Below are 15,384 nucleotides of genomic sequence, written 5' to 3'. Positions count from 1 at the left end.
TCCTGTATTCTATGGCTGATACCCATTTATGAGTGAGTATGTACCATGCATGTCTTCTGGATTTGGGCCACCTCACTCATTTTCTAGTTGCCTCTCAGATCTCTCATGCTCATTTGATCAGTAGGATTAACATAACAAAAATAGCCATTTTGCCAAAAGCAATCTCCAGATTCAATTCAACTCCCATCAAAATTCTAATACAATTCTTTATAGGCCTTGAAAGAGCAATTCTCAACTTCATATGGAAAAACAAAACAAAAAACCCAAAATAGCTAAAACAATCCCGTAAAAGTGCCAGAGGTAGCAGCATTCCTGATTTCAAGCTGTACTACAGAGCAGTAGTGATAAAAACCACATGGTATTGGCATAAAAGCAGACAGGTTGATGAATGGAATAGAATCAAAGACCCAGAAATAAACCCACACACCTGTTGACAACTTGAATTTTGACAAAGAAGCCAAAACCATACAATGGAAAAAAGAAAGCATCTTCAACAAATGGTGCTGGTGTAACTGGATGTCTGTATGCAGAAGAATGTAACTAGAACCATATGTATCACCCTGCAGGAAACTCAGGTCCAAGTGGATCAAGAGTCTCAACATAAAACTGGATCCACTAAATCTAACAGAAGAGAAAGTGGGGACTGCCTCGAACACACTGGCACAGGAGCCATCTTCCCGAACAGAACACCAACGGCTCAGGCACTAAGATAAAAAATTAATGACTGGGACCTCAGGAAAGTGAAAAGCTTCTGTGAGGCAAAGGACGCCGTCATCAGGACAAAACAGCAGCCTACAGAATGGAAAGACGTCGTCCCCAACCCTATATCCAATAGAGGACTAATATCCAGACTCTATAAAGAACTCAAGAGATTAGACACAAGCAACCCAAATAACCCAATTAAACAATGGGGTACAGAGCTAAATAGAGAATTCTCAACAGAGGAACCGCTAATGGCTGAGAAGCATTTAAAGAAATGTTCAGTGCCCTTAGTCATCAGAGAAATGCAAATCAAGACAACTCTGATTCTATCTTATACCTGTCAAAATGGCTAAGATCAAAAACTCAACTGACAGCACATGCTGGCAAGGATGTGGAGAAAGGGGAACATTCCTCCACTGCTTGTGGGAGTACAAACTTGTACAACCATTTTTTAAATCAATTTGTCCGTTTCTCAGAAAACTTGGAATAGTTCTACCTCAAAACCCAGCTATACCACTCCTGGGCATATACCCAAAAGATGCTCCATCATCCCACGAAGTGACTTGTTCAGCTATGTTCATAGCGGCTGGAAACCATCTAAATCTCAGCTGAAGAATAGATAAAGGAAATGTGGTTCATCTACACAGTAGAGCACTACGCAGCTGTTAGAAAAAAGGCATCAGGAAACTAACAGCCCTGGCTGTCCTTGAACTGCCACCATGCCTGGCCTCTGACATTTCTAGGAGATGCACTCTCAGGACAAACTTCCTGTTCTTTGGGCCTTACAGTCTTTGCTCTTGTACAGTGACCTCTGAGGGTTGGGTGCAGGGTTTGTGCAGTCTGTCAGTTGAGGTTGAGCATCACATAGTCTCTTGTTCTGCATTTTGATTGGTTGTGTTTTCTGTAGTGGTCCTTGCCTGTTGCAAACAGAAGTTTCTTTGCTGAGGGATGAGAACTTCATTTATGAATGGCTGCATATTTATAATCTAAATATGTAAATATTTAGATTATACTTAGCTATCTTGCTGTTTGGTAAAGTGGTGGCTGTAATTTTTACTCCAAGACCCGTGACTTCAGCAGCTCTGGGCAGTTGGCTAGGTTTTCAGTACCAGGTATAGTTTCCATCTTGTTGAGGAGGCCTTACGTCAATTAGAAAGCTGTTGGTTTCTACCAAGGAATGCATGTCACTACTGTATCCTATAGTTATCGAGCCAAGCTGGTCCTTGTGGTGCAGAGGCATCAGAGTGGGGTAGGAATAATAATATTATTATTATTCCCTTGAATAATTGCACCTTCTAGAACCATGAGAAGTAGTCCTCTGGGACAAGGCTTTGAGATCAGATCCAGCCTAGGTCCCCTGGGTCCTGTGTCCAAAGAGTGATATTTTCAGCAAAAGGAACTTACCTCCAAAGGGCAGATGGAAATTTCTCCAATTAAACTATATATGTATACATAGAAAGATTTTATCTTTAATTATATGTTTTTTGTCAGTGTGGAGACCTGCACATGAGTATAGGTCCGCACATGGGCCAGAGGCATTGGGTCACCCTGAAACTGGAGTTGTACATGGTTTTGAGAGGCTTGGCCTGGATGGATACTGGAAACCAAACTTGGGTTCTCTGGAAGAATGGTGTATGCTCTTAACTTCTCAGCCTCTTCTTTGGCCTCCTGTTTAATTATTTCTACTAATAGCTTAAATATAGTGGATAAATGCTAATTGCTTTTTAAACATTTTAATTCCTTTAAAAATCTTCGTTACTGGGAACTGAAGTGTAGCTGTCCTGAGCCCACTTGTTTTGTTCGCTCCCTGCGCTCTGCTCATTATCCTTTTGTCTTTCCATTGGCTGCCCGTTCCTCTGCGATGGTTTTCTGTGTTGTGCAGGTTTCAGTGCTGTGCGGTCTCGTTTATCAGTTAGTATTATGTGCGATGTTGCCCTAAGGAAGATTTTGTGTGTGCCATACCTTTTTGGGTGTTTTTTTTAAAGACAAAGTCTCACTACACAGTGTCTCGCTGGTCTGGAACTTGCTGTGTAGCCCACGCTGGCCTTTCATAGATCCCTGCCTGTCCCTTCTTCCTGAGTGTTGCCAGGATTCAAGGGTGTACCACTGTGCCTGGCCGGGGCCTTCATCTTGGTGCATTTGCTCTGACAGTCTCAGGTCTTCATGAGGTCTTCAGCTCCTTTTGAACTGGTGCGTGTAGGATGACAGGTGTACGTATATCCACGTTCTGAGGACCATTTGTTGAAGAGGCCCTTTTTGAGGCTGTTTGTTTTTGTCACACAATCCCAGTGTGTCTTTTTGACATCCTTGTTGAAAACCAAGCAGCTGTATGTGCTTGGGTTTGTCTGTCTTCGGTTCCGCAGTGTACGCGCCTGGTTTTGTGATATTACTTACTGTTTATACACCCGTGACTGGTGTCTGAGGTCAGCAAGTGCGGGATGTCCGGTGCTGTTCCATCACTGCTCTTGCTGCTCAAGACTGATTGATTGGCTACTCAGTGGCCGCCTACCAGTTTCTTTAGGAGTTCTTTAGATTTTGTCAAAAGCTTTTCAGTATCTGCCCATGTGATTTCTGCCCTTGAATCTATGTGATGTATTAACATGACAGGATTTTGTATGTTGAATTTGGATTTCTGGAGTAATGTTCACTTTATCATTGTGAATGCTATTTTTTCTTTTAAGTTGTTGACATTGAAGAGATGGATAGTGGTTTAAAATTCGTTGCTCTTTTAGATGATCTGGGCTCAGTTTCTAGCACTACTATTCTAGGGGGTCTGACACCTTCTTCTGACCTCATTAGGCATCAGGCATGTGCATGGTATACAGGCACACATGCAAGCACAATACTCACGTAAATCTAAACAAAAGGTGTGTGTCTGTGTGTACATAGCGTTCATGTATGTCTGTGTGTGTACACAGTGTTCATGTGTGTGTGTGTGTACACAGTGTTCATGTGTGTGTGTGTGTGTACACAGTGTTCATGTGTGTGTGTGTGCACAGTGTTCATGTGTGTCTCTGTGTACACAGTGTTCATGTGTGTCTGTGTATACACAGTGTTCATGAGCAACAGCACATTTTGAGGAAGACTGACTTTTTTCTTGGTTTTTAGTTTTTCAAGACAGGCTTTCTTTGTGTAAGCCCTAGCTGTCTTTGTCTACCAGGCTGCCTCAAACCCTCTGCCTCCCCAGTGATGGGATTAAAGGCACGGGCCAGCACTTGAGGCTTTGTAGACTAACTCTTGGGCATTGGTTCTCTCCCACCATGATCCAGGGATTGAAGTCAGTTCATCAGAGCTGTGCTCAAGGGTGACGTATGTATATGTACGTACGTATTTATTTTTACTATCTTCACCTGGTTGGGGTAGCAGGATAATATTGACTTTGTAGAAAGAGTTTGGTAGTGTTACTTCATTTTCTGTTCTATGGGAAAGTTGGGAAGCATTGGTGTTCTTTGAAGGTCTGTTGAAATCTTCCACTGAATCCTGAGCTGCAGTTTTTTGTTCCCTTAACAGTGTGTGTGTGTGTGTGTGTGTGTGTGTGTGTGTGTGTGTGTGTGTGTGTGTGTGTGTGCGTGCGCGCGCGCACTCAAGGGCCTGTGGAAATCAGAGGTCCTGGGTCTCCTGAAGCTGGAGGTACAGGAAAGCTTTGAGCTACTCAACATGGGTGCTAGGAACTGAGCATAAGTCCTCCTTTGTAAGAAGTACATGTATGGCATAGCCTGGGGCAAGCCTCGGATCCCAGCAGGCAAGCAAATATCTGTGAATGAGAGGCCAGTCTCATCTACAAGCCAGTTCTGGGGTCTGTTACACACAGAAATCCTGTCTCAAAAAGCAAAACAGTATGTGTGTTTAACCTCTGACTCATCTAACATCTCTGAGAGAACTAAAAGGAAATTACAGGTGGTAGTGGGACATGTTTTTAATCCCAGCACACAGTAGGCAGAGGCAGGTGGGTCTGTTAGTTTGAGGCCAGCCTGGTCTACAGATCCAGTTCCAGGAAAGCCAGGGTTGCACAGAGAAACGTTGGGTCAAAAAACTAACTAACCAAACAAATACACACACACATACGCGTGCGTGCACACACACAAACAACAACAACAACAACAACAACAAATGACCCTGCTTCATTCTTACTGCTCGTTACAGGTCTTTTTAAATTGACTCCTTGGCTCAATTTTGGTAGGTCATGTATTTAGAAATTATCCATTTCTTTTAGAAATTACAGTTTAGTGGAATATATATTTTGCAGGTATGATATTTAACTTTCTTGGTTTCTGTTACAATGGCTTCCTCTTTAGTCTTTTTGATGGCTGTATTTTATGTGCATTGCTGTTTTGCCCATGTGGACCTCACTAGGTTATTGGTTGGCTTTTTTCTATTTTGGGGGGGGTGGGGTTGGTTGGTTCATTGTTTTTTGTTGGTGGTGGTTGTTTTGTTTTGTTTTTGTTTTTTGAGACAGGGTTACTCTGTGTAACAGCACTGGCTGTTGAGGAACTCACTCTATAGACTAGGATAGCCTAGAATTTAGAGATCGCCTGCCCCTGCCTCGGGAGTGCTGGGATTAAAGTCATGCACCACCATCACCCAGCACTTTCCGGTCTCTCAATACAGGCCCTGGCAGCTGTAAACCTCCCCCTTGCACCACTTTTGTTGTCCCTGGTTAATTTGGGTTTGCTGTGTTTCCATTTTCATTCAGTTGACATTTAATTTACAAAATTCTCCTTTTGTTTTCAGTCACTGTTCAATATTTAATAATGTTGATCCTCCATTTGTTTGTGTATGATCTATATAGTCTATCTTGCTATAAGGACAGTTTTTTTCTTTTGTGATCAGGTATGATATACAAAATTATTCCACTTTCCTGTATTTAAGATTTTCTTGATTTTTTTTTTTAGAGGAAGTCTTTGGGTAAATTAATTTATTTAGTGACCCATGGTGGAAGTCAGAAGACTAAAGTCAGGTTATCCTGCTCAGATCAGGCCAAAGAGGAAATGCTTTGTAGATGCCTCTTAAGTCCATGTGGTTTCCTTTATAATACGATCCAAACATTTCTTTTGCTTATTTTTTTGCTGGGATGACCTGATAATTATTTCAAGCAATGTGTTGAAGTCACCTACTGTTACTATGTGGGGTCAATCTGATTGTATAACATGAGCTGATTAATACAGTGCTGGCTTATGTCTTGTAGTATTTGTTTTATGGATTGGGTGCACTTGTGTTTGGTTGCATATATGCTTAGAATTGTAATGTCCTTGTCAATGCAGAAAACACAGCTCTTACCTCAAAGGAATGAGGTATAGTTTTATTCTGGAGCCATTTTGATTGACCATGACCCTGGAGCACAGGTTTAGGGTATCCCAAATTCCATGTTCCAACATAGAAGCAGTTCATAGTTTTGTAAGCTAAAGGAAGGCATAAATCCGGGCAAGTTTAAAACACATTAGTAGGTATATCAGAGAGAAGTTTAGAGTAGGATGGGGAAGCTTTGCCATAAACCTTAGGTGTTATGGTGGAAGGTAGCAGTCTGTCAAATTCATAGATCTCAAAAGTTCTTTAAAATCTGTCACACCACAAGATCCTGTTCTGACAGGGGAATGAGTAAGGAATGGCTATTTAGGGGCTCAGGCTAGCCCAGAGTAAGGTAACTAGCCCCTGGGCCTGGGACCTCTCCACAGTTTCCAGGAACTTTCTCTCCTCTCGTTGATGGGTTGTTCATTAGTCGGTGTGCAGTGACCGTCTTCATCTCTTGTTACTAGCTCTGAAGTCTGTGTTTGTCAGATTAGAATGGTGGCACCTCTGTCTCACAGCGCCATTCACTTGGAATACCTTTCCCATCTTTCACTTAAGACAGCACACTCCTCTTCTAGTGAGTCATGTTTCTTACAAGCAACAAATTAGGAGGGTTTTGTCTTTAACCCTTTAGTCTGTTGTTAGGATCTTATTGCTAGGATAAAACACTGTGAGCAAAAAGCACGTTGAGGAGGAGAGGGTTTATTTGGTTCACACTGCCAGGTCACAATCTATCACTGGAAGAAGTCAGGACAGGAACTCAACGCAAGCAGGAACTTGGAGGCAGGAGCTGATGCAGAGGCCATGGAGGGTGCTGCTTACTGGCTTGCTTCCCTTGGCTTACTCAGCCTGCTTTCTTGTGTAACCCAGAGGTGGCATCATCCACCGTGGGTGGGGCCTGGCCCCATTGATCACTAATTGAGAAAATTCCCTACAGCTGGATCACATGGACGCATTTTCTCAATTGAAGGTCCTTCCTCTCTGATGACTCTAACTTGTGTCAAGTTGACACACAAAGCCAGCCAGTACACCTGTCATTAACTGGAAGATTGAGACCATGAACTAAATATTTTATTTTGTTGCCTATTAGATTTGTTTAATTTAAAATTTTTTATTGTGTATAAGTATATGGGTGTGTACACCCATACCACACAGTGCACATGTGGAAGTCAGAGAATAAGTTTTAGGAGTTGTTTGTCTATATCCTGTGGGTTCTGTGAATCAAAGTCAGGATGCTGCTTGGCTTAGAGGCAAGCATCTTCATCTGCTGGCCTAGGTGGCCAGCTCTGGTTTCTTGTTTAACCTCAAAATTGCATTTCTCAATCTTTGTTTTCATGCCATTTATTGGGTTACTTGTATATATTAAACTATTTGTTATGATTATCTAGTGTGTTTTCATATCTCTTTGTATAGTTTGCTGGTTACTCTAGTGGCTATGATTTATATTAAATCTTTAACTATGTATTAAACATTTAATATTTTTGGAATATTTTGTGATTTTCCTTATGTCTTTGTTACTTTTTTCTAAGTAAAGGTCTTTTAAGATAATATATAAACTTCTCTGACACACATTCCTTTAATATAACATTAATGCCTCGGAATTGTTTTTCAAAAAATATTCATGATACTTCTTTAGGTGACTTGACTTGAGTCCCTTTACAAAAGAGGTAATGTTTGGTCTATATAGGCTCACTCCATTGATGTCTGTTATTAAGCAGCTTGGTTTTGATATGGGTTGGGGATTTTCTGTTTTTCTGTGACTCGTGACTAGCTCTGAGCACTGCTGATAGCCAGCTCCGAGGACAGTCTTGGATTAAATGCTTCTGCTCATGTGATGAACCTAAGCAGTGCAGTGGCCCCGACACTCTGATTCTGTGTGCAGTGCTGAAGCCCCCAAGGAGGTTTCTTCTTTCTTTCAACTCTGTTTCATCTTCTATAAAGGGAAAGGCTTGAACTGAGAACTGTTGTTGTTGTTGTTGTTGTTGTTGCTGCTGCTGCTGTTATTGTTGTTGTTGTTGTTGTTGTTTGGTTCGATGTGGGTAAGTTGCAGAATCTAATACACACAATGCAGAGGCTGTAACTGTTATATATCCCCAGCCACTCTTACTGGCTTAAAAAATACCAGTTCCTCTGTGAGCATGCATATATGGTGTGTCTGTATACACGTGTGTATGTATGTACTGCGGCATGAATGTACACATGTGTACTTGTATACCGAGGCATGCATGATGGCAGCTTTGCACCACATGTGGGTTCAAGGTTTGAGCTCCAGGCCTCCAGGGATTGTCAGGCTTCGCTGCTCTTACCTGTACTGCTGAGCCATCCAACCAGCCCTAGTGACATGTTTTTTGTCTGTCTCTTTAAATACTCCACTTTAATTATCCAGTATGCTTTTAATTTCTGTTTTTATACTACAGTTTGTATGATGGTTACTCTGGTGATGGTAATTTACATTGGGCCAAGAACCAACTATATTTTAATTGGGTCTATACAGATCCATTTCCTATATTTTTGTTAGTTCAATTCATTGAAGGTATTTTTTTTTTTACCCTTTTACCCCTTCTCTAAACCAAATAAAATTTCAAGCACCAATACGACAATTTGGAGAGTTTAGCAGACTACTAATACTACCAAAGTGTTTGGAGTTTTGTAGTTCACACTGGCGCTGAAATGGCAGGTTACTAAGACTTGTGATACTCACTGGAGATTTATTACATGAAAGACTTGAAGGTAAGTTTGTCAGTCACTGGATTTCCCAATCCAATGCGGTGCTCTTCGTGGCCAGGAGCATTAGTCTAGGTCAGCGCTGTATAGTGAAGCTTTTCCAGGAGAATGTAAATGTATACCTATACTGTTTCATGTAATAGCTACTGTAATTTATGTCTAATTTTTATTTACTTAAATAGCTACATGTGGCCATTAGATCATCAGCAAACAAAACAGGTTAGACTCACAGCTTCCTCTTTAGTATGTGAAACTTCCCGAGAACTTTGCTGCATCTCTCAAGTCCAAGTGTGCTATAAGCCTAAGAGTCTGAGAAGGCCCTTGTTAAACACAGCTTGCAGAGGAGGAGAGGTAGAAAACTCTGTAAAGTGACTGTTGTAGCCTAGCCCTAGGACGTGAGCCATAGCTTGCCAAAGTCACAGGATGACTGAGTGCAGGAGAGGAAGGAAACTCCTCAGGCATGACACATATCAGGGGTTGTTTGAGTCTGAGGAGAAGCTGTTTGTAGCTCCCACCTCTGGATCTCTGTTGGAGTGAGGACCCTTCACCACTGCTCTCCTCTGCTGCTGCTCTGGACATATAGAAAGCTGTAGACAGCCGTAATTCTGAGATGGAGGGACTGAAGTCAGTCTTTGTCCATTGACAAGCTGAGTAGACTTGCATGAGAGAACTTTAATAAAAACTCAAATTGGTAAGTGAAAACGTAGGTTGCCTTTTCTGGAAAATTAGAAACTGGGAAATCTAATTGTATTGATTGTGGCACATAGACATTAAATTGTTTTGTATACGTATATAAATAATGCTTGTATATCTGTTCTTACAGATCCAGGATGAGAAGACTGATGAAAGAAGGAGCTAGCTGAACAGCTATAAAATGCCCAAATCTGGGTTCACAAAACCAGTGCAGAGTGAAAATTCTGACAGTGACAGCAGTATGGTGGAGAGGCCATATGGAAGAAAGGTACCACACACGTGCGCACACACTAAAGACTGACCGTATGGAAGCACAGTACCACCCGCATACACACAAGACTCCTAACTTAGTATTTTTAGAAATTACTAAGAAAATGTGACATAGACAGCAAATGTGTGTGTGAATGCACTAGGAACGCAGTCCTAGATCTCCTAGAGCTGAAGGTCCAGGCAGTTATGAGCCAGACCCAGGTCTTCTCCAAGAGTAAGTAGTGCCTGCTCTTAACAGCTAATTAGAGGTTTGCTGATAACTGACTGACTACCTTTGCCTTGTCTGGGTAAATTAGGTTTGTTAATTTAAAAAAAATTATATTCTTTATTTATGGGAATGTATGCCTGTTTGTGTGTGTGTGGAGGTGTCCTCAGAGGGCAGGAAAGGGTTAGATGGCCTGGAACGGGAATTACAGGTGCAGTTACAAGCTGCCATGTGTGAGGTTAGAAATTAAACTTGGGTCCTCTAGAAGAGCTGTAGTGCATCCTTTTAACTGAGCTGTCTGTCTCCCCAGCCCCGGAATGCTTTGTTTTGTTTTGTTTTGTTTTGTTTTGTTTTGTTTTGTTTTGTTTTGTTTTGTTTTGTTTTTCAAGACAGGCTTTCTCTGTGCAGCCCTGTCTGTCCAGAACTTGCTCTGTAGATCATATCCTACAACTCAGAGGTCCACCCACCTCTGCTTCCCAAGGGCGGGAATCAAAGGCAAATGCCACCATGCCCAGCAAGAAGGCTTTTTTTTAAGGCATATTTATTCTATGTATATAAGTATACTGTCACTGTCTTGGGACACACAAGAAGAGGAGCTCAGATCCCATTAGAGAAGATTGCGAGCCACCGTGTGATTGCTTGGAATTGAACTCAGGACCCCTAGAAGAGCAGTCCGTGCTCTTAACTGCTGAGCTGTCTTTCTAGCCCTTGCCCCCTAGAATGTTACTTTCTGATGATATTAAATTTGATTTGAAAAATTTAAGATGTTTATATTTTCTTCATTTCTAATTTTATGTCTTGTGCTTTTTAAATAGCAAATCGATTCTAGTCCTGTAAAATGGTTGGCTAGATCCTCATTTTATTTTTCTGTTGTTCGATTGTTGTATAGGACAGAAAATGCCTACCCCTTGTATTTTCTTGTGAAGATTCTTGTAAAACTCATGGGAAGGGCACCATCTTCTCTTCTGTTGTTGGAACATTTCTCTGTGTGCATGTTTGTCACAGTGCGTGGCGTCAGAGGACAACTTGTGGATCAGTTCTCTTCTCCCGCATACGTTGCAGTGTCACACGTGGGTCCTCAGCCTCAGTGACAGCACAGTCACCTGCTGTGACAGGTCCTGGACTGTCTTGTGTGGTGAAGGTGGATGCAGGCTTTCTCTCTGTCTCATTCCACTTTGTTGTGCTGAGACAGGGTCCCTGTGCTGTGGGTAGCACTGGCTGCCTTGGAGCCCTGTGGACCAGGCTGGCCCTGAACTCCGATGTCCAGTCCACCTGCCTCTGCCTCCCCAGTGCTAGGATAGAGGTGTCTGTCACTGTACTCAGCTTCCTCACCCAGTGTTTAGTGATGTGTGTTTCTAGGAAACTTGTACATTATTCTAGGCTTTAAGGCTTTTGTTGAATAGAAATAGTAGTCTTTTGTACTTCACTAGGAACAATTAAATAATTGATTAGAAGTAATTTAGCAATTGATTAGAAATAAGTCTTTTGTAATTTTATTATTCTCTTGACTTATATTTAAGCTCAGTTCCAATGATTATTGCTTTCTTTTCTCTAACTCTCTGGTTCCTCTCCCTTCCCCTTCCTTTTTCTTTCCCTCCATCTCCCCTCCCCTCCTCCTGCTTCTTTGTGTTTATTCATTGTAATGTGTCTAGTTATATTTAGACAAATGAGTCTGCCGTATTCAAGGTATTATAGTGTTTAAATTTTCTGTTATTGAGTAAAAGTGGGAGAATATGCAATAGCTTGGAAAAATGTTATCATTATGTCAGTTGTGTTAGCTCACACCTGTCCTCTTAGTGCTTGGGAGGCTGCAGTAGGAGGCTGACTGTGAGTCTGGGGCCAACCTGGACTATATAGTAAAGCCTTGCCTTTGAAAAAAAAAGCAGAGGGTTGAGGGATATCTTAGTTGGGGTTTCTATTTCTGTGATGAAACATCCTGACAAAAAACAGCCTGGGGAAGAAAAGGGAGTCTTTCACTCATAGTTCTATAGTTTACCATCAAAACTACACAGGGCAGGAACCCAAGCAGGGCAGGAAGCAGGATCTGATGCAGAGGCCAGAGGCCATGGAGTATGCTGCTTACTGGCTTGCTCCTCATGACTACAAGGAAACGTGCTCAACCTGCTCTCTTACAGGACTCAATACCCCCATCCCAGGGATTTTACCACCCATGATGGGCTGGTTGTACTCACATCAGTCGTGTACCATATGTTCTGTATCCATTCCTCTGTTGAAGGACATCTGAGTTCTTTCGAGCTTCTGGCTATTATAAATAAGGCTGCTATGAACATAGTGGAGCACGTGTCTTTGTTGTATGTTCCATCATCTTTTGGGTATATGCCCAGGAGTGGTATAGTTGTGTCCTCAGGTACTACTATGTCCAATTTTCTGAGGAACCTCCAGACTGATTCCCAGAGTGGTTATAACAGCTTGCAATCCCACCAACAATGGAGGAGTGTTCCTCTTTCTCCACATCCTCTCTAGCATCTACTGTCACCTGGGTTTTTGATCTTAGTCACTCTGACTGGTACAAAGTGGTATCTTGGGATTGTTTTGATTTGCATTTCCCGGATGACTAAGGATGTTGAACATTTCTTTAGGTGCTTCTCAGCCATTCAGTATTCCTCAGTTCACAATTCTTTTTTTTTTTTTAGCTCTGTACCCCATTTTTAATAGGATTATTTGATTCTCTGGAGTCTAACTTTTGAGTTCTTGTATATATTAGATATTAGCGCTCTCTCAGATGTAGGATCAGTAACGACCTTTTCCCAATCTGTTGGTTGCTATTTTGTCCTATTGACAGTGTCCTTTGCCTTACAGAAGCTTTGCAATTTTATGAGGTTCCATTTGTTCTTGATCTTAGAGCATAAACCACTGGTATTCTGTTTAGCAAAATGTCCCCTGCCTATGTGTTTGAGGCTCTTCCCCACTTTCTCTTCTATTAGTTTCAGTGTACCTGGTTTTATGTAGAGGTCTTTGATTCACTTGGACTTGAGCTTTTTACAAGGAGATAAGGATGGGTCAATTTGCATTCTTCTACATGCTGACCTCCAGTTCAACAAGCACCATTTGTTGAAAATGCTTTTTTTCCATTGGATCATTTTAGCTCCTTTGTCAAAGATCAAGTGACCATAGGTGTGTGGGTTCATTTCTGGGTCTCCAAATCTATTCTTTGATCTACCTGGCTGTCTCTGTACCAATACCATGCAGTTTTTAAACACTATTGCTCTGTAATACTGCTTGAGGTCGGGGATGGTGATTCCCCCAGAAGTTCTTTGATTGTTGAGAATAATTTTCACTATTCTTTTTTTTTTTAATTTTTTAAATTAAAAAAAATTTTTTTTTATTTTTTGCTTTTCCAAATGAGTCTGCAAATTGTTCTTTCTAACTCTATGAAGAATTGAGTTGGGATTTTGATGGGGATGGCATTGAATCTGTAGATTGCTGTTGGCAAGATGGCCATTTTTACAATATTAATTCTGCCAATCCATGAGCATAGGAGATCTTTCCATCTTCTGAGATCTTCCTCAATTTCTTTCTTCAGAGGCTTTTCAAGCAGATCTTTCACTTGCTTAGTTAGAGTCACACCAAGGTATTTTATATTATTTGTGGCTATTGTGAAGAGTGTCATTTCCCTAATTTATTTCTCAGCCTGTTTATCCTTTGAGTAGAAGAAGGCTACTGATTTGTTTGCGTTAATTTTATATCCAGCCACTTTGCTGAAGTTGTTTATCACCTGTAGAAGTTCTCTGGTGGGAATTTCTGGGGTCACTTAAGTATACTATCATCATCTGCTAATAGTGATATTTTGACTTCCTCCTTTCCAGCTTGTATCCCTTTGACCTCTTTTTGTTGTTTAATTGTTCTGACTAGGACTTCGAGTACTATATTGAGTATGTAGGGAGAGAGTGGCAGCCCTGATTTTAGTGGGATTGCTTCAAGTTTCTCTCCATATAGTTTGAAGTTGGCTACTGGTTTACTGTATTGCTTTTACTATGTTTAGGTATGGGCCTTGAATTCCTAATCTTTTCAAGTCTTTTATCATGAAGGGGTGTTGAATTTTGTCAAATGCTTTCTCAACATCTAATGAAATGATCATGTGGTTTTTTTTTTTCCCTGAGTTTGTTTATATAGTAGATTACACTGATGGATTGCCACATATTGAATCATCCTTACCTCCCTGGGATGAAGCCTCTTGATCATGGTGAATGATTGTTTTGATGTGTTCTTGGATTCGGTTTGCAAGAATTTCATTGAGTATTTTTGCATCGATATTCATGAGGAAAATAGGCCTGAAGTTTTTTTTCTTTGTAGGGTCTTTGTGTGGTTTAGGTATAAGCATAATTGTGGCTTCAAAGAACAAATTTGGTAGTATTCCTTCTGTTTTTATTTTGTGGAATAGTTTGGAGAGTATTGGTATAAGGTTTTCTTTGAAGATCTGATAGAATTCTGCCCTAAACACTTCTGATCCTGTGCTTTTTTTTCATTGGAAGGCCTTTAATGACTGCTTCTGTTTTCTTATGGTTTGGACTGTTTAGATGCTTTACCTGATCCTGATTTAACTTTGGTGCCTGGTATCTGTCTAGAAAATTGTCCATTTCCTCCAGATTTTCCAGTTTTGTTGAGTATAGGCTTTTGTAGTAGGATCTAAAAAATTTTTTAATTTCTTCAGTTTCTGTTGTCTTGTCTCCCTTTTCATTTCTGATTTTGTTAATTTGGATACTCTCTGTGCCCTCTGGTTAGTCTGGTTAAGAGTTTATCTATCTTGTTGATTTTCTCAAAGAACCAGCAAGGGTTAGAGCAGGCAGGAATCTGCTCCTTTGTTTTTTATTTATATCATGGCAGGAGAGCCCAGCAGGCCAGTGGAACTAGCACTAATTTATCTCAGTGGCTCCATGCTGCCTGCATCTACTTTCTGACCCACTGTTCATGAGCCATTCCAAAACAGCACCCTGTCAGTCTGCCCCTGCCCTCACTCACAGCTCTCTTGACTGGTTTTCACCACACCAGGCATACGCATCCCAATTCTGTGGAGGCCTGGTGCATCTGGCTACCATACTCTGTCCTGAACTCAATTAAGTCACCACATGAAAGAGCACATCATACAATAGCCTCTGATCCAATTGACAAAATAGAATTTGCTTATCTAGACAACCAAAATCCTGTACATGTCCATCCCTTAAGAATAGTCATAACAACCCATAATATGTGCAGAGAAGAATCGTAACATCCGCCACCATGTTCTCTCAGCTCCCTCCCTCTTGCTCCAGCCTCCTCTGCCTTTTTAAAACTTTTCTTTCGCCCATCCTTCCTTCTCTCCAATGACAGGTCTCATTCTTGTACCTGCCTCACCTGCATAATGACATCAACCTACACTATACCTTTTGAGTCTAATTTAAAAATTTTTTTCTTTCAAATATAAGCTGAGCCATAACTATTATTGTTTTGTAATTTGAAAGTATAAAATACACCTAACCCCCAGTCCAACATTTATCAGTTAAACA

General features: G+C 41.1%; 1 protein-coding gene across 7 annotated transcripts in view; it reads left to right on the top strand.

Moving 5' to 3' along the window:
• Nucleotides 1–15,384, top strand: part of Ankrd12 (ankyrin repeat domain 12) — a 104,690-nt gene that overhangs the window by 17,576 nt on the left and 71,730 nt on the right. For all 7 annotated transcript variants that reach the window (XM_039083803.2, XM_063267349.1, XM_039083802.2 and 4 more), the window contains 1 exon segment: nucleotides 9,536–9,673. In XM_039083803.2, coding sequence (XP_038939731.1) covers nucleotides 9,587–9,673 — 87 coding nt within the window. In that variant the 5' untranslated portion in view covers nucleotides 9,536–9,586.

Source organism: Rattus norvegicus, chromosome 9, assembly GCF_036323735.1.
Source record: "Rattus norvegicus strain BN/NHsdMcwi chromosome 9, GRCr8, whole genome shotgun sequence".
Taxonomy (NCBI): Eukaryota; Metazoa; Chordata; class Mammalia; order Rodentia; family Muridae; genus Rattus; species Rattus norvegicus.
The sequence above is the reverse complement of the archived record's forward strand: the minus strand, read 5'-3'. Positions and strand labels throughout refer to the sequence as shown.